The following is a 27354-nucleotide window of genomic DNA, read 5'->3' on the forward strand; positions in this document are numbered from 1 at the left end:
CACGTGTCTTGCCATCAGCATTTTGGTAAAACTCGGGTATCCTTTGTTATGCTTGATGTTAGAGGGTGTGTCATGTGTCTTAGTGTGTTTGCGTTCTAAGTCTCCGGGGACCCTCACCATACCCTGAGGGGGCTGAAAGCCTTTTGTGTGTGCTTGTTTTCGTGTGTGTCTGTGTGTGTGTGTGTGTGTGCTGTGTGCTCCATGACATGGGCAGCAGTCAAACTGTAGAGCTGTAGTAACCACCAACCTTCTCCTCCACTGCCATCCATGCCCCATCCGTCTGAGCCAATCAGCGCAGGTCGACTTCCCTTCCTCAGCCAATGGTGAGGCCGGCGTGTTTACATGCTCCCGGAAGGCAGGGGCCATCATTAAGCATTCAGGTTAGTCTAGCGGAAGAGAGGAGTGGGGGAGACGGGATGGGAAGATGAGACCATTATGAGTTGGGGCTGATGGATGCACTCGGGCAACAACCAGTCAACCAGCCAGACGCAGGTGAGCATACATATGCACTAATTCATAGGGAATTTTTATTATAAATCGCATTCAGAGATACATCCTCAATCAGTTTGTGGCATACAAATTAAGGATCCCACTAGCCCGTTGATACTTTTCTCTTCATCTCTGTGTGTCTTTGTGCACATGTGCTTTTGTCTGGGTCATTAAAGATTAATTGCCCCCACTAAGCTGTTGCCTTCTGGTCTCAGTATGTTGTCTATATGCTTATGTCAAAGGATGTTGTTCAGCCTGATTGGCTCTTTGACTTTAGAGAAATCCTCAGTGAGAAAATGAGGGAAGAGGCCAGAGGCAAAGAATTACGCTGGCACGTGAACATCCTCGTTATCTCTTAATATGGGATGAGTGAGTTTAAGTAAATATAAAGAAGGGGATTATTTCTTTTGCGCGTGTTTGCATGTGGTTTGTCTTCGTTTGTCTTCTCCTGCTCCCTGCACAGCTCTCTGTCCTGTGCCGACAGCTGTCCGTAGACGTCCGAGCACATGACGTAGAGCAGATCACGTGACACAGGCAGGCAGGAAGCCGAAGCAGCCAATAAAGACCGTTGTTCACTTTGTTCATTGTCGTAAAGAGTGACGAACACGTGGACTGCTGATCTTTAAAAAACGTTGCTTTGATTATTCTGATCCCAGTCATTATCTCACTGCAGTTTTTAAATGAATGCTGTTATTTGTTTTATAGAGATGCACCTCAACCAAAACCAAAACCTGCATAACTTATGATGATCTGATGAACATAATGTCAGATTGGACTGTAAGAAGTTAATTGAATTAGTCACTGTGGTGTTTCCATGTCACATTATACAGGAACCCTTTAACCATTAGTACATTATTCTTTCATTCCTGAAGGTTTAGTGACACTTTGCTGTTTTAATCTGTAGCTCTATGCTTTATATGCAATCACACATTTGTGTATGAACAAGAAAACCATATGACTAATTAGGGTGGGTGATATGGACTTTAAATATGATCACAATATATTGTGGTGACGTTGAGATAACGATAAGTGATGATTAAATTTTGAATTCAGTTAAATTTTATTTAACTTTCCTGAAACATGTCATCATGATAGACTCTCTGCAGCTTCTTGCAGTCTTTTTCAGGTAACTGTGTGGCTGTGACTGCATGTCAATTATTGACTAATGTGCACTAATACTGTCCTTAAAAACATTTAAAAATGTCACATATGTTAAAACAAACTTTGAATTATCAGGACTCCAATCAGGACTATAGTTACATAAAAAGTGTGATCTTTTTTTATTACCAAACTTCACAGAGTAACAGCATTTAATTATATTTTTGAATTTATTGATATTTATTGAAATGCTCTCAATAAACCAGCATTGGAGAAAACAGTGCAGTGGACAAATGCATCACGTTTTTCAGTCTCTTCTGGGAAAGTCTCACTTCATTTAAATTTTGAATTAATTTTGTTCAGGCTTTTCTCATAAAGTCATCCATTTTCCTCAGTGTTGGCTAATCTGGTAAATGCTTTACCCATCCCAAAGAGCAAATAGGAAAGACTTAAGTAACCATTATTGGGCCGAAAAGTATTCCTTTTTTTCCGCAGTTTATATTAAACACTAGGAGGCTATAAAAGCTGATACTTGCTGGTTAATTTAGCCTCAGACGCAAACCTGCTGTATGCTGCCAAAGCCTCTATGTTTGCCAACTGTACCTGTAAAAAGCGTTAGCTTAATGACAGCAATGGACACCATTCCTTTAGTTTAGGCCTCACTGAAACATCGCCGTTCGAGGACTTTAAATCGTAGGGACGGCATGTTGGCCAGTTTGGAAACGCTACATTTTAAAGCCTTGGTACAGTTTGATACCATGTGCAGTTGGGGCTCACCTGAAAAGTAGCGTCCACTACTTGAGCTATCAAGGAATCCATTGAAAAATTCTTTGATTTATTGATAGAGCCAAAGTTTTTATTTATTACTTAAACAGCTGCACCCCACCCCCACTTCCTCCATCCAAAAGGGCATGCTAATGTGCGTGTACCTTCTTTTTGTATATCAGAAACGCGACAGGAGTCTCCTTGTCTTGGACTTAGTTGTCCAGAGCGGAGATATTAGCTTGTCTGCAACTAGTCTGACTTTAATTGATTTGTAGGAGAAGTCAGAACAAATATAAAGAGAGAGAATAACTTACTACTTTAATGTGCAGTAGTGGACAGTTGATGATCCAAAGCATTTGGTCTTTACTAATCACAACATATTTATTCCACGCTAAACCCCCTGACCGGTGAGCTCGGCTCCTCACTTATAATCTAGGCTGTAATCGTAGGAATCCACCGACTCATGGTTCCCCTGGAAGAGTGCGTCAGGATTCTCTCTCTGAGGCCGTTTGAAATCTGTGCCAAAAACCACTCAGAGCCGTTCCATCTGGGATGCATTATTATCACAGGTTCTCGTTTAAAGTTTGGACTACTCCCGTCTGAACTCCAGTTTCTGGGGGACAATGATGTATCTGCATGTCGCTCACACTGGTCCCCGTCTTGCCACATGTTGCTGCTTTACCTGGTCCTAAGCGAGAAGAAGTACAGTTTAAAACATTTTAAAGTCTTGTATTGTCTGTGAAATGCGTACCTTTTTGTTTTGTGTAGTGCGTATGTATATTTTACACCCTTCCAATACAGTCTATGGGGTCAGGGTGGGGTAGGTTGCCCCTTTCTTCTAGCTTTTGATGCAAACAGAAGCAAGCTGTGGGACCACAGTAACTGTGGTAAAAACACAGTCGCCAAAGAATAAAACATTTCCACTGGACAGGAAGAGCTGCACAATATTTCTAACAATCGTCACGACAGCATCAATGTCCAATATTACAGTCAAGTGGCAGTCATTCATCCTCTGCATATGGTTAATATGTTTAGACAGTTTCTTGGACGCTGACTGCATTTAATGCTCGCACTGGACGTATATCTTCAGTAGCTGAGATGCTCAAGCTCCCAGAGAGAGGAACATTTTTAGGATTGTTCACTATCTAAAGATATTTTGGTTTAACTTCGACTGTAAAGCTGGAACAGTTTTAGATGTTTTTAGGGCTTAAATGGAAAAAGGAGGATAGCAAATAAATGTTAATCTTTGTAGGTAGATACTGTGCAAGTTTTATCAGATCAAATCTGTTTGTCTTTTTGCTATGAAGTAAATACTGTACAGCAAGATTAAAGACAGGGTTTCATTCATCATTTATCAGATTAGTGAAATAAATGATTAAAGAGAAACAACAAATATAGAAAAGCACGAAATAGATGTAACATGGAAAGCTACATTTATGCAAAGCACAGATTCTCTTCCTGTCAATGTGCAGTACATCCACATACGGGTAAAAATAAACTTTCTTTGCTCCAAAGTCGCATTTTTTCAAACAAGAGGATTTGTTTTCCTGCCTCAGGTTTAAAGTAACCTCTGCTGCATCGACCTGGTGTGAAAACATTTCCCTCACCCTCAGGTACTCCGTCCGACACCCCCAGTTTTTTAGAGATGCCCTCTTAGCTGCATCAGATTCTCCTAATTGGGCTGTGGAGCCCTCTAAACAAGACGGCACAAGCGCTGATTGGGTTGCCCCAAAGGCTGTAGCTGGGCTTTTGCATTTTAATGACTTCTTTTGTGTCACTGCACGGTTTGGTTCACTTTTCCATTAGCACACGGCCACCAACAGGTATGCACGGCGCAGTTAGCGGCAACGCTGAGGAGCAGAGGCACACGCCCAGCAGATCTGCGGCGTTATTTCACTGCGCGTCACTGCGGGCGTGTTGGCACTGAGTAGCTCTGCAGTGCATGTGAACGATTGATCCCGTCAAACCTACCGCTGGCGTGGCGAGTCACGGGGATTGTAGGGAAAGCGTTTCTGGGTCTCTGGGTCTCTGTGTCTGCAGATGGGAACCGTTGTGGGCCCTGCCCATGTTGGTGGGTGCCATAATGTCTCCAGCAGTGTGCCGTTTGTGACCCGCCTCAACCACGGGGGTTTATGCTAGGTAATTATAACATGTAGTGACTGGCTACCATGGCAACATGGCCTGCTTAGGTTTGGGGTGTGTAGTGAATGAGTTGGGGGGACTTCATGCATGCGTGCGTTTGGCTCTGAAGTAGAGGGGGGGTCCTTATCTCTCTCTGCCTACAGGCGTATGGCTCCTGAAGATATCCTGCAGTTGTGGATTTGTCAGTCATTTGACATATTAAGGGACAATAGCGCCTTCTATCAGGCTGTCCTCTGGCAGGAAGTGCTCCACATGTATGCTCACTCGATGTGGAGTGGCTAGTTAATGAGCCCCCTTCATCATCTCAGCGGGCTTCTAAGGATTTTTATTTTTTTTATTTCACACCGGATAGCAAAATAAATATTTACCAGTGTGTCTCAATGTTTCTTGCCGATTAGGTGGCGCTTTACTCGCTGCGCTTGCCTCCCTTCGCCCTTATTTCCTTCCCGTTAGTGTGTTGTGTGGGAGTCGCAGCTCTGATTGACCTTTAAGGTGTTGGTGAGTTTCCTCAACACAGTGGCTTAGGCCAATCAGAGGGCCCAGCTACCGGCAGCTCGATCAGGCTGGATTAGAGAAATGAGGTGCTAAAATCCCACTTAAACCCGACACTCCAAAGGCAGCAGCTTGCCTTGACCCCGTTTTAGGTTTACGATCGCTGCTTTTTGTTGAAGACAGATTGCTTATTTCTTCTCGAAAAAAAAACATTTATATTAGTGCATATGTATTGGACGGAGGGGGTAAAATGTACAGTCTGCTATTGGGTCCGGATGGGGTAGATTGCTAATTTCTTTTTTTTTTATATTTAACGATTGTTTGACCATCTGGGGATTGCGGCACGCCCTCCTACTGTAACTCACCTAGAACCTAGACGAGCAAACCTTAATAAGTGGGACAAAGCCAGCACCGTGTAGCTGAGATTCAGTGATTATCTGGTCATTGCTGCAACGTTTGAGCGTAACACCAATTCTTAAAAGGTGGCGGTGGCAGCATTATGCTGAGGGGATGCTTTCCTGCAGCAGGGACAAGTGAGCTGGTCTGTTGCAGGTTGCTGAAGACGATGACCTGAAAGACAGAGTTAGAGCCCCAATGGAATGGTTTACATCGGAGCACGTTCAGGTATTTGATTGGTGCAATTAAAGTCCGGATCTAAATGAAACTGAATGTCTTTGGCAATACTGGAAGCTGACTGTTTGTAGATGCTCTCCATCCAATTTGACCGAGGGGCTGAATACAAATTTCTAACACACTTTTCAGATTTTTATCTGTGACATATATCAAAGTTCAAGTGTTATGAATGTTGCTTTTGAAAGGCTTCTTGATCTTAGACCAGGGGTCACCAACATGGTGCCCGCAGGCACCAGGTAGCCCCCAAGGACCACATGTCATGCCCACGAGCATTTATATAGATATAAAAATTACAATATCTATAACAAAGCAAGAAAAATCTTTTTATTTTACATAATGTTAAGGTGAACTCTGACTCTTGCAGTTCAAAGGTCAGTACAGGTAGCCCTTGGTATGACACAACACCAATTAAGCAGCTCTCCGTTTTAAAAAGGTTGGTGACCTGAAAGAAGGATGGCGGTTCCAGGACGGCCAAAGATGCTGACGGGTTCAGATTCAGACTCCATCTCAGTCTCACTGTTCCACCTCTTATTTTTATTTTGTTTTATATCAAACGTGTCTGGAAGCGGGGACAAGCATAACCTCATGTTGGCTAACATGAGAATTAGCCAGCAGGCTTGCAGAATGGAGTTTGCACGCCTTGCATATCTCCACTTATAGAAATAAATGAATCGAAACCTGATTTGGTGGTTTCAGAGCTGCAGTGGAAGCAGCACAGTCACTCTGTGGAAAAGGCGGCCATGACTCATTCACAGCTCTTTTTCTCCAGTCGCGCCTCGGCCATGTCACCCTTGTTCTGCTTCTACCTCTTCATCCTGCACTCTTGCGAACTTATAATAATTAGTTTTATTCTCTGCAAGCAGCTGATGGATTAACAGATTTGAGATGCATCCAGAACATGATGCATGGGTTTTATTTCTTTTCCTTTTTAAAACAGAGGGCATTTAGCTCTACCTGCAAACATCTCAAACATGTTGACTAAAATCCCAATTTGGCGCTCCTGAAGCAGCCTAGGTTGGAGCGCGACGACGTGCAGTGAAGATCCATCGGAAGCATCTGCCTGTCCGTGCCAGGGGAACACGTGGCCTCTTTGCTTTCTCTCTCATTGAACAGTGAAGTCCCACGTTGTCTGGAAGAGATGGGCGTGCTTATGTATCGATTCTAGTTCAGATGGCTCCGGGACGGACGGAGCAGCAAACGGTAAACTATGCAATCCACCGCTCCCCGTCCGTCTCTCTGGGCAGCAGCTGCTTGTTTTGAACCAACAGGTATGCGTTTGATTTCTTTCCATGGCGGCGTTAGAACGGGGAAGGTATCATTTGGAGTGTTTTTAAAAACTGTGACTTTAATGGACTGAGCGAGTGTTGCGGCTGGTCGTGTCCAAAGAGTCCCAGGTTGTGTTTCTGCTATTAAAAATGCTTTATGGGGCAGAGCGGCTGGCAGCAGACAGACCTTCACGGAGGCTTTTAATTTCCCCAGTGTCACCCCCTAATTGTTAATGGCAGGACAGGGTGGCGTAAAAGCCTAAATGCACTGCCTGAACACACCCGGACAACCCCAGTGACTGTGCATTCATCCTGCTGCTAATGTGCTGTAGAGGCTGGCAAGCCTGAAACCTGGCAGCAGAGATCCTCCTGATTTTTAATTTTTTTTTGCTTTGGACGCACGCTTCTTCTTTAGCTGTCATCCATGTTTCTACAGCAGCATTTAGGGACACAGAGACATATCTCCACACGCTGAGGAGAGTGTTTATAGAGCGGCGGGGGTGGGGGGGGGAACAGACCTGAAGCTGAACGCTGGTGTTTCTGTGTGTGTTTGGTTGCTTATTCGTTTACAGCGATGCTCACAGTTTGCAGGCCAGATCCTTGGTGCCCACACGCTGTTGGCTGACTGCAGGGCATGATGTAATCCATTCTCTCCTGAGAAAATTGCTGAGGACGGCAGCACAGCTCCCCCTGATTAAATTCTCACAGTGTAGCTGCAACTTTTTTCTCACTGGTTTTATTAGTTGGATCCACGGGTAGAGCCAGCGCCGCGTTCACTGTGTGGGGAGAGAGCAGGCTGCGGTGATGCTTGCATAGACTTGTAGGTTATTTTATCATTATTTTGTGCGGTTACTTTAAAACGTTGGAGTAGCTACAGTGCAGTGTAAAAGGCAGGCAATTTTCATTTCTGTGATAAGTTGGTAAAATTTTCCCATGTCTAAAAGTCTAGTTGGTTATTCTGAGATGATCTTTTTGTTCTCACCGTTTTTCAAAAGACTATTTCACCTTTGTTGTATTTTTGTGTTGTTTTTGTCCGTTTTCCAGGAAACAAATTGCACATTTTCTTTGTTCAGTTGACCTGTACAATAAACTCCAAAAATAAGGAAAAAGAGAGAGAAATATACTGAAGTAATCGTCCAAATATTTGGCTCATCAGACACGTATTTTTGAAAAGCATTGTGCCTAGACATTTCTGTTTGCTGCTCAGGTTGAAACATGACATTTCCTCATTGTTTTTTTTCATACAGGTGCGTCTGGGAGATTTGGCCGCCTTGTGCATTTAGTGTTTGTGAAACATTATCCTGCTGATAATGTTTTTTTATATATATATATATATATATATAAGAAATGCAATTAGAAGCATTTTAAATATTGTTCCAGCCTTTCTGCGATGACTAGTCATTAATTATTTATAATTAAAACAAAAGTCATTTATTGAGCGTGTGAGAGAGCAGTGGCTGTAAAATAGTGATTTATTAATATTTTAATCATACAAAGTCATAATAATTACGGAGGTATTATTTTAAGCTGTCTTTAGCATCTTATGCTGGCAGTTAGCAGAATTAGCAGGGATAGCTTTACTAAACAGCAGCCTGTGTTTTCCCTGATGCTTATCCCAACCCTGAGATTTCCAAAGGTCTGCCCACATTCCCCAACCCAGCATGTTCCTGACGGAGAGAAAAATCCAAAGCATAAAACTGGACGTCTTTGCTTTAACATTGAACAACAGATATCAGGAAATCTGTAGAAGTCGTCTCCTGGTTAGTTCTGCAAATTGTCCACAAGGCTGGCCGGTACAGGTCGATGTCCTGAGGCAGAACGTTCGGAGTATTTGAAACAAAGGAGCAACATGAACAGCACCCATTAAAGTCTGGATCCCTGCGGTGGAACCCTGAAGGAACTGTCGGCGTGCCTCTGTAGAAAATATACTTTACTTTCTCAAATCTCTTGAATTTCCAGTTTAAAACTTGCCGGACCAATCACAGCGCGGGAGGCATGAGTTTAATTCTTAGGGTGCCCATAATGCAGCAGCTCTTTTCTGTAACTATGACAGTCAGGACGGCGGCTACAACTGTCTTACTGATGCTAATTATTATGTCCTGAATGAGCTGGATATTTCTTTTAAAGCTCAACAACTGGCTGCTCTCAGGACTGAAGGAGAGCGTGTTGCTTGGAGTTCGCGTCACATCCGTAGCTGTCTGATCGGTTGTAATGGGAAAGTCAAACCATAACTCACCTCCAAGGCTTTATTGAATAAGGAAACGGTGAAGTCATGAAGTTCCAGTACTTTTATTGAGAAACAGAGCAGAGATCACTATAGGCCCGTTTACACTACACTTTTTTAACCGAGCCGAGACCAGTCCGAGCTCGGTAACCGAGATAACTCTTGTGTGTAAATGGTCAGCAGACTGAACTGGACCGCGCTAAACATAACCGGACCGTGTTAACTGCAGACCAGTTCCCTAGTAGGTCTCGGACTGTTTGTTTTATCCCGGTTACCTGATAACGAAGAGTGCATGATCAGACCGCCTCATCTCCTTACAGTCAGCTGACTGTCCGCGGGTTTTCCAGCGTGTCTGGCTGCACGTCCCAATTCACACTCCAATCAGACAAATTTCAGACATTCATAATAATACCAGCTTCCTTACCGTGCCACACGGTTTCCAGAGATGATTCTGCTTAGCAGTGTGATGAACCTCAGTGTCTATCGTTGTTTCCTGCGTCTGTAAATCCTTATTAGACGTTTGTTTGTCTTATCCACGTCCCAAAAGCCGACTCTATGTCTAACCATAACATCCTGAATGTTACGGGCGCCGCCATTTTGATTTGCTCAGTCCCGCCTTCAATTCCAGAGAGCGGTAGTACCGCATATCGCCACTAGGAGGCGAGGATCAACCAAGGAACCGAGGTAACCGAGATAACTCTTGTGTGTAAACGGCCGTCTTATCCAAGTTAACTGATCCAAGCTCGGACTGGTCTTGGCATGGCTCGGTTTTTAGGTGTAGTGTAAACGGGCCTAAAGATGGAAAGTAATCGCACCCAACGGTCCCGCTGCAGTCTGCGTCTGCCTGTGTCTGACCCCCCCCTCGCTTTCGGCTCCGCCTAATACTTGACAGTGGCCTTAGCATGAGACAAAACAGAGACAGTCTATCCTAGACAACCGTCATCCCGCACAGTATGAGTGGAGCGGCCGCTCTCGTGTCTCCGGTGCTCACATGGGTGGCTTCAGGTCATAGCGACTTTAGGATAACATCCGCTGACCCTGTTAGTCCCGCCTTTGGAACTGGGCTCTACCCGCTGCTTTCCAGACTGATGCGGCATGTTTATGGCCTAAGTCAGTCTGGCTGCCCAGGGTAACATATTACAGGGATAAAATGACCGTTTTATCACCTACAGTTAGTTTATGACTCAGGCTGTTCCCTTTTAACAGTTTTAATTGTCCTCTTTCACAAATTACACGGTTGTGTGGAAGAACAACAAAAGGGAAACACCTTTGACTCCTCAGCCGCTTTTATTGGCCAGGAGGAAGCGCTCAGGTCCGCCTGGCCGGTTGTCATGGCAGCTTGTGCTCTTTCCAATGAAACCAAAGCTTCGATATTGAGAGTGACAGGTAGTGGAGAGGTTTATCAGTGAGAGTGATGCGAGCTGACAGGGGTCAGAGGTCATTGCACCCCATGAATGGCTGGGTTAGTTAGCTTAAGCAACACCCTGCAGCTTCACCTGCTTTATTATGCAACTGATGCAGCTTTTATTCGCATCATATCACCAGGGACTTGTGAATTGATGAGAGGGACTCTCCAGCATCGCTTTAATTAGAGCCTCATCTCTTTTGAAGTAAATATTTAATCAAATAATCAGAGGAGTGCCGTGTTTCATTGGCTTATCATCATTTGATAACACAGCAGCCAGCACCACTCACCACTCAGCCGGTGCCACATAACTTCCAGGCTTTATGGAGGAGGTCACTTGGTGCTGCTGCAGGACGAGGGCCTGATGCTGCACCTCTGGCTCAGGAGGATGTTCAGACCTTCTGGTGCTTGGAGAGTGGAAGCGTGAGAAGAAGCTGTGTGAGGTGTCGGGGAGAGCTGGGTGGTTGCTGAGCTGCTGGTGGCTGTGTTTATAGACAACGGTGGTTCTGACGCCTCTCCACATGTTGCATGGGTTGTTGCTGGCAAAGTGGTCGTTGCTTCTCTGCTTATGATTTAAACACTTTCCTTTATACGGCGCCGCTGTGAGACAAAGCAGCTGAAGTAATCAACTCTTTCAGTCCAGATCATTGCGCTCTATGTGTGTACCCCCCCCCCCCCCCCCCCCCCACAGTTTAAACGGTTTTCCGGTGTGAGTCACTCCTCCATAACAGGAGCCTCATTGATCCGACTCCCCCGGAACACAGCGGAGCCCAGGAGTAATTGTGTAGCGCATGTATCTGTGGTTTGGGTAACATGGGGAGAGTATCCGTGTGTCCTCGCTGGCGGCCCCCCCATCTCCCAAAGCAGCTTGTGGGAAAGATCAGATAACTTTGAACACAAAGCAGGCATTCGCCTCCCTGCAAGAGTTTCATACCTCTATAAATGTCATCATTAAAGCCACAAACATTTATGTTTGAATGTTAAGCGATGGACCAACTTAAAGGCATCAATCCAAATTGTGAAAGTTAAAGAAAAAAAACATAAATTGCGCTCTTTTGGAGGGAGTGTACCGCAGCGCATCAACCCCGCTGTGAAACACGGTGATGGTAGCATCATGCTGTGGACTTCTTTCAACAGGGACAGGGAAGCTGCTCAGAACTGATGGGGGAATGAGTGGAGCTGAATAAGAGACAATCCTGGAAGAAAACCAGTGGGGCAGCGAAACATTTAAGACGGCATGACTACGTAGGCCAAAGTTGATTTTTTTAATTAGCAGGAAGGGTGATACGGGGGATCTGTGCGAAGCAATCCGTGTCAGTGGCTATCAAAATTTTAGGACCGTGGCTTTTTTTGGTTTTTGATGGCAAAAAGATTTTATAAGAAATATCTAGTTTTGACTTTGTAATCACTTTTTTTTTATCCTAGTAGAACCGTTAATTAAGCTGACAGTGACTTGTTTGTGATGCTGCTGGGAGAAATCAACCAAATTCCACATTAAGCTGCCTTAATGACTTTTCTAAACCATCTCTGATATTCAGGGCAAAAAGCCAGCTTCATGTAAATGACTGCTGTGACTGTACATCAGCCATCCGTCGTACCATGCTGGATGATTCCCGTCCATGGAGCTGAAGGAGCCCCCCATCATCCCCCTGCGTCAGCGCAGGCTTGTAAAGCTTACTGCCTGCGTTAGCTCATCAGGCTGTGGGCGGCGTGCATCTGATTGGCTCTCTCTTTTAGTCTGTAGGCCATGTTTGTATCACCCTTTTTGTTCAGCTAACGGTACAGTAATGGCCAAGCGTTTAGGCAGCGCTGCAGGAGTTTTGTGACTACTGGGTCCGTCATTCAGCTCACAAAGGTCAGCTTTATAAGCAGCGGTTGACGGGACCTCACCCTTAATCGCAGGAACAAGACATTAACTGCACGGAAACTACGGGCTATGCTAGAAAGTTTTACATTATCAATGAATGAACTATTTGCAGCGTGAGGGGGTCTATAAACGCCCCGTTTTACATACAGGGCGGTTTTGATTAACAAATCACTCAATGACGTACTTCCCTGTTTGCAGGACAGCCGTTTGTGCTTTCTCTCCTGCCTCTTTTTACTTCAAAGCTTAGGAGCCAAGCTGTGGTGTGAAATCAACCTGATTTCCTTTAGATATAGTCTATCGCTTCTAAAATGAAATTTGTGGCACCTGTCCGACCTCTGGTTTTTCCAAAGCGAAGACGTGCCAATGCTGTTTTTAGCAGATTACGATTTCTGTAATACTAGCAACATTCAAATTTATTTTATTTTGGGTTTTTTTTGGTACCGATTTGTGTATCGGCATATGAATATGTCTGTATTTGTGAGTGGGTGAATGTGGCTCTACTGTAAAGCGCTTTGAGTGGTCAGTGTGGCTAGAAGGGCGCGATGAACTGTTAATCCAAGCTCACAGAGCGTGCTGGGTGTGTTGTGTCCTGGTAAAGAGAGAAAAGTGTCAGGGAAATGTAGATTAGTCCTATTCGCATTTGCAGCCCCTGGGTTTAACTATAGTATGGCAGTGAAATGTCTTCTTGGTGTTGTGCTGTACTGATTTATACAAAATGTATCCAAACAAAAATGTATAACATGATTTCCTTATCATTTTGTCAATCAGAAAGTCAACGGTTAATCCTACGGCTGCTGTTATGAAAACGTGGAAACTGCAGTTGTACTTGTTGTTTTTACACTAGATTTTATTTTATTTTTAAATTTTGATGCTTAAAAAAACCAGAACATCTAATTAACAGCTGACACAAGCTAACAGAATTGGTTAAACACTGGAAGCTGATTATTAGTTGGGCTATCTGCACAGGTCACAGCGGAGCAGACGCCGAGCAGACAGCCCACTCGTAGCTTCCTGACTGTAGTTCAGAGCAGCATTACCTCAGGAAGAGTGATAGGTGGCGCTGTTTTAGCTTACTCTGAAAATATATCTGCAGAGGTGAGAAACACAGACAACCAAATGACAGTGAGGGAAAAGTGTGGCAGCTTTATTCAGCCAGCTAACTGTGATTTCACAGCAACAGGTGAGGGAGGGGCTTTCTCCCTGGATCTCAATAATAGGGCTTTAACTAAAATGATTATCATAGCATTATGTAATCTCTACCTGCTCGTGTCTTTTGGGTTTTCTGTCTCGCTCATTCGTACGTTGGGGGAGATCCGAGCCTGATCACAGATGCACACGCTCCCACCTGTACACACGGAGTGTGCAGGAATAGATGTCGCAAATACCTGCAAAACAAACTAAGATAAAAACTATTTTTTTTAACGCACCCAGAGTCTTGAGAATTGCAGTTCTCACTTTCCTGCGCGTTACAGCCATAGTTCTCCAACTCTGGGTCCAAAACCAGCCCCAGAGTGCTTCAGGCCCCGCCCCCCTGTTTACACGCAGGTTGGTGGTTAGCAGGTTATACACTGTGTTGTTTATATTTTTTTTTTATTCCATGTACTCACACGGAAACACAGAAGCGGGGGTTTGTTATGGACATTTGACCCAGAAAGCAGAACCGGACAGGTCTGCCGCAGCTTTGGAGGCTGTTGACTACGGGATTGGCACCTTCATTTGAATAAGTGCTGGCTGAAAGGTCTGAAACAGCGCAAGCATTCAGCGCTGAAAAGCCACACTGGCAGATCTCACATCACTATTTAAGCGGGAGGCTGAGTGTTGCTTTGTTTTGTTTTTTTGTTTTTTTACATCAACTCAAAGTTGATGTAGAGCGTAAGAAGCGGCGCTGCCGGTGTTCAGAGGACATAATGTTGCCTGGCTGTGAAATGGAAAACTGCCAGTGAAGAGGTTCTGAAGAGACGACCTGCCGCCACACTTATGGCTTTCTTCTTTGAGGCTGCGTGCGTCCTCCGCTCCCTGTTCGCCACCGATGGTGAGTGACGTCGTTGCTTTGGGTTTAGCCGTGCCCTCTTTGCTTCCCTAATCTCCGTGTGTGCATCTGAGAACTTTTACGCCGTCTGGACTCCTTGTCTCAGAGCTGCGCCATAAAAGGGATTCTCAAAACGAGCCTCGCTGTCCTCTCAGGTCATTGCTCCATACGCGATGGGTCCGGCCGCTCGGCATGTTGATCTTTCATTTTGATCATTCCAGTTTGAACACTGCGAGCATGGGTGGCCAAACAGAGCAGGCTGCAGCTGGTGGATCCTCTGTACTAAAACGTTCTCTGGCCATTGATTGGCAGCTTTGTTACGCCTGAGGAACCTCCGGATGCATTAGTAGACTAACGCTGCCCACGTTCTACCCTTTCCATAATTGTATGGATAAACAGATGGTCAGACGGCGGGGCCATACAACTGTAGCTCTGCGACTATAAGTGAAGATATCACAGCGGCGCTGGATGAGACGTGCACGATTTCAGGCTAACTAACAGGAAGTGCTATTCTTGAGTCCTGTGAACCGCGAGAATAGAGAAACGGCATCACATAACAAATGTCGGTACTATCATTGTGATTTAAAACAATTTCTGTTGAGCGAAGGAACTCCTATGTGGCGCCATCCTTCTCTGTCAGGGACACTGGTGGCAACGCTGGGACATAAACTATCAGTATTACTTTTCTCTCAGCATAAGACACGTTTACCGTTATTACTGTTTCTTTAGTCCAGTTTTTTTTTATCCTATCAATTTCACTTTTTAATTGTTCATTTATTCATTTAAAAATGTTTTTAGGATTTATTTGTTATGTTTTGTGCATTGTTTTTAGTTATGGGGCGACAGCGGCACAGGAGGTTGTTAGTTGCAGCCGACCCAAGGACAACTAAAGCCGAATTAGCTTTTGAAAATGGGGAGTGTTCTTGAAATCCTCAGGGGGAAATAATTTCTTCTATACCTAGCTGTGTTTTTGTTGTCTGTTGAATATTTGTCAGTGGGGAAAAAACCCTGCTGATTGATATCTTGAACTTTGTAAAAAAAAACCAGACAGTTTTTCTGTTCCTCTGATCCCGCTGCTGTGCAACACGCTTTGGGTCTCGGTCTTTTTTTTATAAACTAGCAGCGGCAGGTCAGCTCTCTGCACGAGAGATCTCATCACATCTCTCCCTCCCTCTGTGTCGGCTGCTTTAATACAGCCAAGCAGAGATAACGAGCTGCAATACTGACCAGCCACATGGCAAATTGCCCTCATAGCGACTCTCACACACTTATATCTATAATGATGGGCTCAATCGGGTTTAGCCCCTTTGCGTGCACACGTAACATGCCGAACGGTTGGGAGAGAACAAGCAAGCCAGGAAGCATGTAGTCTACTGTATTCAGCTCTGCTTGCTCCGTTATTGACACACAGCTGGAGCTGGATTTCTCAATGGGCTCTGTGCCCTTCAGATGGTTCTGAAAAGGGAGAATACCGAGCAACCATGGATGTCTGCTTTAAAATAGACATTGCTACTCCGTTGAGTAGCCAAACCGCAGCTTTGAGGTGAATGTTGTGAGTTTATTGTAATTCTCTGTGGGTAGTCAAGTGACAGAGAGTTAAAAAACAAAAACATGGGGCGTGCTCCGATGGTGCAGGGCTAGTGAGCACGACCCGTATATGGAGGCCTAGTCGACGACGCCGCTGACCCCAGGTTCGATTCCGACCTAAGGTTCCTTTGCCGAATATCTTCCCCCGTCTCTCTCAAACCCCCTTTCCTGTCAGCCTACTTTGTAAAAAATTTGCCACTAGTGCTACAAAAACCCAGAAAAAACTATATTTAAAAAAACCACACATGGGTGGCACAGGGATAGCACGGCAAATCCGCATACAGATGCTTTTGTCCTTGATGTGGCCGTCACAGGTTCGATTCCCAGCCGGGGACCTTTGGACTCTCTCAACCCTGTTTCCTGTCAGTTAACTCTCAAATAAAGGCCACTAGTGCCACAAAATAATAGTAGTAAAAAAAAAGGGATGCAAAAGCACGCAGACATTTTGTAGACTGTTATAACACCGGTTTGATTTGGACGGTGATCGGTGTGTTAACGTCTGCTTCGCTTTGATACGTCGTGCCCTACTTGCAGCGTGTCGTGAAATCCAGCTCTGAATGCAAATGCTTAACATGTCAGCCCTTTGTCTGACAGCTGTGTTAAAACTGCATCGCAACTCAAATTTCTCAATTACGCACACACACACAGGCACGGAGCTTCCAGATTGACAGGCGTGGGGTTCACGCCGGCAGGCGCCGGACCGCACGTCCAGCGGAGCTGCGACATTAACTGGATGATGGGAATTCTCCCAGCGGGGACCGGGCCCTGCTTTTCCTGTTCGCTTTTATTTGCATCCCATTAGAGATGGCCGATATGGTTCCCACAAACCCACCTGCCCTATTCAGAGCTGGCTTGTAATTTGCTCTCGCACACCCACACAACCCCGCCCCCGATGAGCTTAAGGCGTCACGCTCGGCTCTCTTTCTTCCAGCAGCAACGTGTCGTCGTCGTTTTCCCTGTAAATCAGGCTTTCTCGTTGGAGCAAAAGCAACCTCGCAGAAATTCGACGTAGTCTTCTATTTTGGGCCGTTGCTGACTCAGTGTCTTTGCTTTTTATTGCAGTATGAGCTGGTTTCGGTGAGAAAATCAGCTATTATCATATCCCATAATATATTTGCGTTGACCTACATTTTTTTTATGCCTCACTCGGGCCGTGAATAAATTCCCGTCTCTATTCGTCACTCTGCTCGCCTTGTTTTGCTCCTTTGAGGGCATGACGGGAGTTATTCCACAGTCGGCGTTGCTCCCTTCCATCGGAGCAGTCACTGCTGCTCAGCCCTGACCGCCGGCGCTCAGGCTTTCTGACACAAACCCCTAAAACGTGACTGTCAGGTCTGTGATTCAGCAACGTCAAAGTGAGGCGTTATGCTGCTTCCATCTAATCGTTGGAGTAGTTTGAATTCTGCTCTTTTGTTCACCATAGGTCTAGTTATTTCACTATGAATTCATTGCATGGGCTGAAGCAAGTGGCTGGAAAGTGATGCCTGTAACCTGAAAGGACCCTTTTGTTCTGTGGCCAACCGTTAAGCTGCACTTCTCCTGTGTTGGAGCAGCTGGAAAGCGCTCCAGCCATCCGGCCCATAAGATTATCCCTCATCAGGAAAGCACAGAACTTAATGCCTCGGAGACTCATCGGTAGCGGCTTTTAAGCGAACGTTGACGCTGTGGATTGTTTGTGGACATTTTAAGTGGATGCTGTTTATGCTCTAATTATTTGGCCACTTTTCTGAAATACTTTATTTTGGTTGCCATTTTTTTATGCTATGAACTGAACCGGAACTGAACCTTACTTGTTTCTCTCCTGCCCCCTTGTTGTCTGTTTCTCCCACCCCCTCCATTCAGACTTTAACTATAACACAGATGGCTATGATGGGGATGGAGCCGAAGACGGCAAGTCCCAGGATAGCTCCGAGACGCTGCCCTACATAGATGAATCTCCCACCATGTCCCCCCAGCTGTGCGTGCCTCAGGGGCCTGACGGCGAGGCGGGCTCCCCCTCGCCTCTAGAGGTAAGAAGATGCTCAACATACTTTCTGACTTGGAAAAGTATTCCCACACAGGGAAATCGATGCCCGATTAGGCGTAACTTTTATTGACAGAATTTCTAGGCGCAGCCAAGGTGTTCAGTGGATCCGTTTTGGTGACCTTAGGATTGCGTCTCTGCTATTCGTGGATGACGTGGTCCTATTGGCTTCATCAGGGCGTGATCTACAGCTCTCACTGGAGCGGTTCGTAGCCGAGTGTGAAGCTGCTGGGATGAAAATCAGTGCCTCCAAATCCGAGACCATGGTCTTGAGCCGGAAAAGGGTAGAGTGCCTCCTCCCGGTTGGGGAGGATGTGCTGCCCCTAGTGGAGGAGTTCAAGTATCTTGGGGTCTTGTTCCCGAATGAGGGGAAGATGGAGCGGGAGATCGACAGGCGGATTGGTGCAGCGTCTGCTGTGAAGCGGGCGCTGTACCGATCCGTTGTGGTGAAGAGAGAGCTGAGCCAAAAGGCAAAGCTCTCGATTTACCGGTCGATCTACGCTCCTACCCTCATCTATGGTCACGAGCTTTGGGTCGTGACCGAAAGAACGAGATCCCGGATACAAGCGGCTGAAATGAGTTTTCTCCGTAGTGTGTCTGGGCTCTCCCTTAGAGATGGGGTGAGGAGCTCAGTCATCCGGGGAGGACTCAGAGTAGAGCCGCTGCTCCTCCACGTCGAGAGGAGCCAGTTGAGGTGGCTCGGGCATCTGGTCAGGATGCCTCCTGGACGCCTCCCTGGTGAGGTGTTCCGGGCACGTCCCACCAAGAGGAGGGCCAGGGGAAGACCCAGGACACCCTGGAGGGACTATGTCTCCCGGCTGGCCTGGGAACACCTTGGGATTCCTCCTGAGGAGCTGGCCCAAGTGGCCGGGGAGAGGGACGTCTGGGCCTCCCTACTGAAGCTGCTACCCCAGCGACCCGACCCCGGATAAGCGGAAGACAATAGATGGATGGATGGATGGATGGATGGATGGATGGATGATACAGGAACTAAAATTTACACACTTGTGCAAAGTGCTTAGTAGATGAGAATAATGGTTAAAGAGAAGCAATCAAGAATCAGTGTGCTACTCAAGGAGGTTGACCGGCTCACATTTTTCAGTCACTTTCTGCAAATTATCCTAATTTATATATTTATTTAGCCACATCAAAATTTGTGGCTTTGGTCTGTTATTTTTTTGGATCTAAGTCAAATCAAACCACAGCGTTCATGCCTGCTCAAGCGCTTCTGTCTGGTCTGAAGCTTTGCACCTAGGCCTGGACGGTGTCCACCACCTTTAACTCAACCTGGACAATTTGGAAGATATTCTTGGAGAACAGGTTCACACACATTTATATGACCCTGGATAAGCGGAAGATGACGGACGGACGGAGGATGGAAAAGTACTTCCCCATGTTTTACGATATTGTCGTAGATTGCTCTCCGCAGAATACGGAGCATTGTTACATGGATGACTAAATACATACCCGGAAATGTGCGAGTAAATATGTTTTAAGTGCAGTAGCTGTTACTAGAAACTCTGTTAACTCGATGATAGCTTTCCCTGTTCTTTAAACATAAACATTGCTGTCCATCCTGCAGCACTTAGTCTTTGTTTTTCCCTCCAACATCAGATTAAGGCTCTTAGCTTTTCTTCCTCTTCTCCCAGAGCTGTTCTAAAACATGATCTGAGATAAAATAATGGCGGTGGATCATCACAGCTGAGAAGATTGGATTAACTGAGGGCTGCTGCGGGCTTCAGGGTTAATCGTTTACTAAATTCTACTAAACATATTTGGCAGGAGAAGCTGGCGTTCGTTCCTCACCATGGTGCTTGCTGTTTTGCATATTCATGCCACCACACCGGTTCAAAACACTGCCTCACCTTCACAATCTTACTCAGAAGTTCCCAGGAACCTTGTCATACTTATGGCTGTATTTCTGGGATAGCGTTGCAGATATGTGACCCATATGTGTTTGACTGGATCTGCTGAGACCTCATACCCCAGTGCCTCAAACAGACGCCTCAAACAGACCCCACATGTCCCCTCAAGCAGTATCGGCATGAATGAGTGCTTTGCTTCTACCCTCAGAACCCGGGAGGAATAATATATTCTTCATTGAAAAAAAAAAACATACTAAATATATACTAAATTCTCTCCTGTTTTTTTCTACTTTCATATTGTGCTTTGAATTTCTTAAATTTCACTGTCGGCTCTACCTGTCTGCTCACGCTCCTTGTTTCTGTTTTTTTTTTTTTTTATTACTATTATTCTATATTTGAAGCCCCATTACTGTGTATTCACTTTAATCTAAATCCCCCCTGGTCCTGACCCAGGATGTGTTTTTAAATGAGCTAATTCACAGATTCTTATGGAGCTCTGTAGTGGTGAGTGATTCTAAGGCAATGCGCTGAAATAGAAGCATGTCGCCATCTAGTGGTGAGCAGCAGTAAGAACAGAAGCTGTGGAAAATTAGGAAAATATAAAACCCTTAAAAAGGATTGTTCAGACATGATACCAAAACTCTCTTAATACTGAGCTACACTAATGAGAATAATATGTCTTACTGGAGAACTTCCTTAAGAACAAGTAAACCAAATGGTCTTTAGTTAGCAGTCTGGGAGTTATTGGAAATTTTGGACAAATTCTTGTGATTTTCCAGGACAACAATAATCTGACCTTTTACTTTTGTCTACTTTTGGTGCAAAAAATGAAACCATAACCCTTTTCAACTAAATCTGTTCATTTGTATTACTGTACTGCATGATCTCGATTTTTTTTTTTTTTTTTTTGTGTGTTTATGTGAAGAAGCTCGCCTATTTTGGGGTGCACTTGAAAAACCGCTTTAAATGTACTTTATTGTTTAACAAATTTATGTAAACCGTAATGGGAGCAATGAAAGGCTGAAATATATATTTTTTAATAGTCAGCATCTCCCACACATCAGCGCAGGCGGAGAAGGTAGCGTGAGTGCCTGAAGGCTTCCTGACTTCCTTCTCCTTGTGCTCTTGTTAAGTTGGCCTCTGTTTGTGCTGAGTGTGCAGACCCTTTCACCAAAGCTGACAGCTCCAAGCTATAGCGCAGGGATTCAGCACGCCGTATTTGAATAAATATGAGCAAAATGTCCAGATATTTATTTATACTCCCCTGACAGCTTTCTAAATTTTGTCTCCAGTTAATCTTTGCCATTTTTCACTGGCTCCCATCTGTGCTTTTAAAAAAATCTGGTGTTGATTTATCTTCTATTTCTTCCTCCTTAAGATCTTCCCCCTCTTGCATTGATAGCCAAAAATTGTGTTGACTTTTTTATATTTATATATCAACAACAAAATTAGCTACCCATCACTCTTCTCAGTGTTTAATTATTAAAGTACGGCTGCCATGCATAAAATCAACTTGGATTTTTACCATTTTTATAGTGCGTAAACAGTAACTATGCGCAGAAGAAGTAAAGCCTTCATCTTGATGGCCTGTCAGCTGTAGGGGGACGATTCTTGTACTGTGGCATTTTAAATTCAACAGAAGCTATGATGAAGTCCTTAAAACGCTCAAAACCGAATCATCATAAGCTGGAGTCTAATTTGTAATATACATTTTTCTGCTTTCTCTCATGCACGTGTCCATATTTTAAACTGTATAAGTCTTAAAATGTGTTAAAAAGTATTAGTTTTAACTGACTCAGACGTGCAGAAACTCGGTTAACACAAAATCAAATCAGTGGGAAAATTTTTATCTGGATTCAGCTCTTTTAATGTTTTAAAGACGCTCATCATCAGCGTTTGCTTCAGCGTCACCGTCCCTATTATGGTTCCGAGGGTCTTTACAATTGGACTTTGGCTCCAACACATGAGAATTAACCTTATGTGAGCTAAAACACATCCGAATGTGCGTTTAAAATCTGTCAGAAGCTGCTTCTCTGCTACAGTTTTTCCCAATGTCTTCATTTCTGTGCCTGTTAAATAAGCACAAAGAAGACTTTGCCTCCTTTTTTTTTTTTCTTTATTCTGTGCGATTTAAAACCTATTTTGTGAAATCCTACTGTGGAAATCGTCGCCTCCTTACCAACCTGGGGTCTTGTTGTCAGTGACCGTCTGCTAGTGAAACAAAGATACACGTTTGTTTAAAGCGCACACTGAAGAAGGATCCGATCTGTAATTAGAGCCAGCTGTTTGTAGGCCCACATGTACAGCTCTGACCAGCTCAACCAGGAGACCGTGATCAGAAGACAAGCTGTGCAGCGTGTTCCCATGTGACAAAAGGCAGAACCTGCGTTTATGAGGAGGAAGTGGCTTTTTACTGATGAGAGCGGAAGGCCGAAAAATAAAGAAGAAATGAAGAGAAGGCAGCGCAGTCCCACCGTTGGCCTGAAAGAACCGGCCATCAAGGAAGTGGCTGGAGAGCATTTGTTGTGAGGGGAGGGGCGCAGTCAGAGGGGAGGGCCGACCGCATCGACCGAAGTGGAGCTGCAACACACATAGGCGCCCAGGCACAACACACAGCCAACATACACAAACACCAGGAAGCCCGGCAGAGGAAGGGGGTGGGGTTGCGTAGGCGGGGCCTTCTCCCTTTCTCTCTCTATCGGCGTCCAGACAACTTGCTCCGAAGGGAAAAATCCTGATGTGTCCAGGCGGGCCCTGAAAGGGGGGGGGGGGACTGGAAGCAGAAGCGGGGGAGAGGAGGTGGTGAACGACCGGCCAGGAGCAGAAAGAACCATGGAGGAGGAAGAGGAAGAGGCGCTGGGCTACTTGGACAAGGTGCTGGAGGAGGAAGAGGAGGTGTTTGAATACGGAGATGGGGAGCTGGAGCCCATCACTCCGATGCACAAACAGTTCAAGGTGAGCCAGCGGCCGGACTGCTGGATGCAGGGAAAACACACACTGGTGTTGCAGACACCCTGACCAGCCCTGACAGCTGGTCTGCTGATGGGCAGACTGAAAGTTGTAATTGGAAACCTCTTATGATGTGGCGTCAATATGCTGCTTTATGTGCTGGTGAGCCATCTGTGCTGCAGAGGTGTGTGTGTGTGTGTGTGTGTGTGTGTGTGTGTGTGTGTGTGTGTGTGTGAGGGAGATGAAGCACTTTCTATGGACCACATGTCTGTTCACGCCGCTGCTCTGTGAACTCTCCGGATTTCTGCAGCCCTTGCTAACCTGCGTCTGTGAACTCCGTTCTGCAGATGAAGCGCTTCACATCGCTCTCAGTATCGGCGGCGTTATCTCAACCAATGAGCGCAGAGGGCGCAGAAGGAAAGCATGGAGAATCCCTCTGAGCGAGGGGGGGAAAAAAACACTTCACCGCTTTCTGGATTTCTCATCTCGGCCTTGCCACACAGTAGCTCTTTGTACTGCTAAGGGGAAACTTTCTTTTTCCTCTCTTTTCCCCCGTCGTTGTATGCTGTGTTTCTCACTGAAACGGTGAACCGAGCTCCTCTCCTGTGCTTTGCCACTTTACTCAGGGGGTCAAGTCTAGTGTCAAAGCCGGGGTCTTGCACAAGTGTTCGTACCCGTCAAGCTCTTTCACATTTTGTCTCGCCGCGACAACAAACTTAAATGTGTTTCTAACATGATGGACCAACACAAACGTAGAGCTTACATGTGAGTTGAAATATAAAAAGTCTGCTGCACTTTTCAGGTTTTTATTTACAAAAAATAAATTAGAAAATGTACTGTCGTCTTTTCTCCACCTCGCAATTATGCTCCAGCTTATGTCGGTCTGTGAAGTCAGACCACATTGAAGGTTGGTGTGCGTATACTTATTTGCGAGGCAGTGTGCAGGTGTTCGGTGAAGGCCAGTCAGAGGTGGCAGCATCATGCTGTGGGGAGGAATCCATGGAAGCGTGGATCCCTCCTAACCTGACTCCACCAGAAGGATTTGCTCCGCATATCCATCTGGAAACCTTCCGTTGAAGTAATTTTGGGAAGGGGCGAAAATACTGGTTAGCTGATTGGCCTATGTTGGTGATAGACGGGCCAAATAAACCAATCAGATCAACGAAGCATATGACGTACTAACAGCGATGACGAAAACAACCACAAGCTCTTGCCGAAACCAGTCGGGAGAAGAGCAAAAACACCTTTTCCTCTGAGAAAAGCCTCCAGAGCAGTGTTTTGCTCTTCTTTCAGTGAAGAAATACTCTGTAATGCCGATAAAACTTGCTCCATAGCCACGCTAATGCTAGTTTCATCGGCTGAAGCCGCCATGTTCTTTAGACGGAACTGTCGCGCTTCTCGTTGCGTCACTTCTCAACCCGCCTCAAAGCCAACGCTGATTGGACGTTCGTTTGGTGAACTGCTCCAAATTTTCTTTAACGAAAAGTAGCCAGACTGATCTGCGAGTGAAACCTTGAAAGCTCGCGAGATCAGGATGGTCTCACGAGGCCAGATCCCTCCCAACACAATGGAGGAAGTGAGCAAATGTGGCCAATGGGACTCATCGCTAAGGGAAGTTCTGTGAGGTGTCTGAAATAAGTGACCTAGCTATTTCTAAGATGACAGATTAGCGACGTTTACATGGACAAAAATAATCGGAATAAACGGCCGAACCGAATAAAAATGTGTCATATTAACAAGCCGGGCGGAATACTGTGATCGGATTAAGCTCAGTCGGAATGAAATTGTATTCTGAATGAGAGGGGTGGTTTATGCTGATTGATAATCTGATCGACATGCATGTAAACTCTTGTCAGGCTCAAGTTATTCCGAATGTGGCAGACTGACCCGAGTGCGAATGTGCGCCCGACGTAAACTTGACGTATTCCGCAATGTTGAGTGGCGGAAATACGTCGGAAGCAAAACTGTCAAGGCTCCCTATACAACCTTTCTGTTCGAAACATTAAAAAAGCTCAATATTGTTATTTATTCTGTAACTATTCAACCACAATTAGAACCTGGTTTTGTTCAGCCTGGACGTTCAGAAGACAAACAAACTCGTACTCTACGGCTCTGTTTGCTATTTTTTTTATCATTCAGCAATGGTGGAAGTTCTTCTGTGTTTTTTGGTCATATTTCCTAACTGTGCATGTGAGTAGCTGAACAAAGCTAGGTGCATGTACACACACATTATGATCAGATTAATTCATTGTGCCCATATAAACGGTACTATCTGATTATTATTTTTTTGTTTTTTAATCCAAATACATTTCAATCCGATGTGCATGTAAACATAGCTAGTGAGAGTTTTGTTTAGGAATACCAGCTGTGATATAGACCTCATAAGTTGTCCTGTTGTCTGTCAGATGCTGTCAATAGAACCGATATGGTTTGGCAGAGCCTGAAAACACACCCTATAATAAAACCTCCACGTTAGATTTGATTCTTTATTTATCCACAGAAGCAGCTGTTGATCCTACTGCTGTCGCTTGGAATGAAACCTCCATCAAGCTTCAGCTCTATGCTGCTTGCTTCAGTGAGCTGTGTCTTTAAAACAAAAAGACAAATGAATCATTACACCTTGTGTAACCATTGAGACCTTAATCACCATAGACCGCACCTTTTCTCCTCAGAGATAACGTCAGTGTCAGAGGGTGGTAGCCTGTAGCTGAGACGCACTTTGCCCAAGACACGTTGAGCCCAAGTCAGGCCTTCTTCCCCGTCTTATCGGACAAGGGCCGGCGTGCCGATATCGTTGTAAGGATCTGACCGTGTTAATAATTAATCGTTCTTTCTGCTCACAAGCTGCTCTTTGTAGATCTGTTTAAGGTACACATGTGGGTACTTATAACACCCAGCCTGAGGAAGATTTGTTTAACATATCGCGCACTGAGACCACAGATGATTTATTTTTTTCTATCCACAGTACAGAGTGACTCGTATCACGATGTATTTATGTCCTCTGATATTGTGATATTATGACCAAAAGCTCGTCTGCTGATAGGAAATGTGGGGAAGGATTCAGGGCCAGGATTCAGGGCCAGGTGGACAGGTTACTGTAAAAGTCAGACAGACAGGAATAGGGGTCAGACCATGCTTGTCTCCTCTCTATTGTCCAGAGTGTTTTTCTTGGGCAGGTTTTACCCTGCCATAAACTAGGATGCACAAGGGTTGAAAAACGCATTCTTGTGAAAGGGGGCTTAAGAGACAAGGTGGAGACTTGCGCCTAAAAGCAAAACTGCAGGTAGCTCAACTATACTCATGCTCACTGGCCAAGGAGTGGTTAATAAAAAGGAGAGTCATAATCCAGGCTGGATTCTCAAGAAATGCCGTTAAATCGTGTCCCTGAGGGGAAGTTGCTGGGAAAAGGTGGCGAAAAAAGACCGAATTAGTGTGAGACTTTTGAAGAAACACACAGCAAAAGAAACCCTTTACTGCCATTGCTCTTGATATAACCACAATGTAATTTGGAGTGCTGTCACTAAATTGATGCTCCTTGTTAATCCCACAAAGAAAAGAGAACCAGAACAAACTAAGATGAGACAGCAGTCATTCATTCACAATTAAATAAACACTCAGTAAAGTAACCGTTTTAGCTGAATTTGCACTTAGAAAGCTGGATTTGGTGGAGTAACTGAGCTGTGAACTGCTGTAACTGGTCACCCTATTGCATCCCACATTTAGTGGCTGTAATATCTGAACAGGTTGCTTTGGGGGACGGCATTAGTCTTCTCTTTCTAATCATCCCAAATGTTAACATTAGAGAAATGCAGCAAAGAGGTATTGGGGTCAGCAAATTACCTCCATTGGTAACTATCTGCATCCCAGCAGATGGTATGTGACCTACCACCACGAATGTAAACTTGGGGTTTCTGAACTCCTCTGGCACCTTTAACTGGAAATGGGAGATTTAGTCAGGCGAGACTAAGATTGAGCTTTTCAGCATCATAAACCTGGCCTTGTGAGACCATCCTGATCTCGCAAGCTTTCAAGTTTTCACTCGCAGATCAGTCTGGCTACTCTCCGTTAAAGAAAATTTGGAGCCGTTCACCAAACGAACGTCCAATCAGCGTTGGCTTTGAGGCGGGTTGAGGTGTGACGCAACGAGAAGCGCGACAGTTCAGTCTAAAGAACATGGCGGCTTCAGCCGATGAAACTAGCGTTAGCGAGGCTATCGAGCAAGTTTTATCGGAATTACAGAGTATTTCTTTGCTGAGCTAACGAGCCTTTACCTGCAGCAGCAAGAGTAGCTTGGCTTGTGGTTGTGTTTTCGTCGTTGCTCGGTTAGTACGTCGTATGCTTCGTTGATCTGATTGGTTTATTTGGCCCGTCTATCACCAACATAGGTTAATCAGCTAACCAGTATTTTCGCCCCTTCCCAAAATTACTTCAACGGAAGGTTTCCAGATGGATATGCGGAGCAAATCCATCTGGCGGAGTCAGGTTATCATAAACCCCCATTGGGTCTGATGTGAGACGAAG

The 27354-nt window shown here is 45.1% G+C and overlaps 1 protein-coding gene across 5 annotated transcripts in view; it reads left to right on the top strand.

Moving 5' to 3' along the window:
* abr (ABR activator of RhoGEF and GTPase) overlaps positions 1-27354 on the top strand; it is a 156380-nt gene that overhangs the window by 39823 nt on the left and 89203 nt on the right. For 2 of the 5 annotated variants that reach the window (XM_012871243.2, XM_012871244.3), the window contains exon 2: positions 17839-18005. In XM_012871243.2, the coding sequence (XP_012726697.2) occupies positions 17839-18005 (167 nt within the window). Of the gene's footprint in view, positions 1-375; positions 493-17597; positions 17632-17838; positions 18006-22599; positions 22840-27354 lie in introns of those variants that run through there. The other 3 variants (XM_012871246.3, XM_021320845.2, XM_012871247.3) reach the window with 3 other exon arrangements.

Source organism: Fundulus heteroclitus, chromosome 11, assembly GCF_011125445.2.
Source record: "Fundulus heteroclitus isolate FHET01 chromosome 11, MU-UCD_Fhet_4.1, whole genome shotgun sequence".
Classification (NCBI taxonomy): Eukaryota; Metazoa; Chordata; class Actinopteri; order Cyprinodontiformes; family Fundulidae; genus Fundulus; species Fundulus heteroclitus.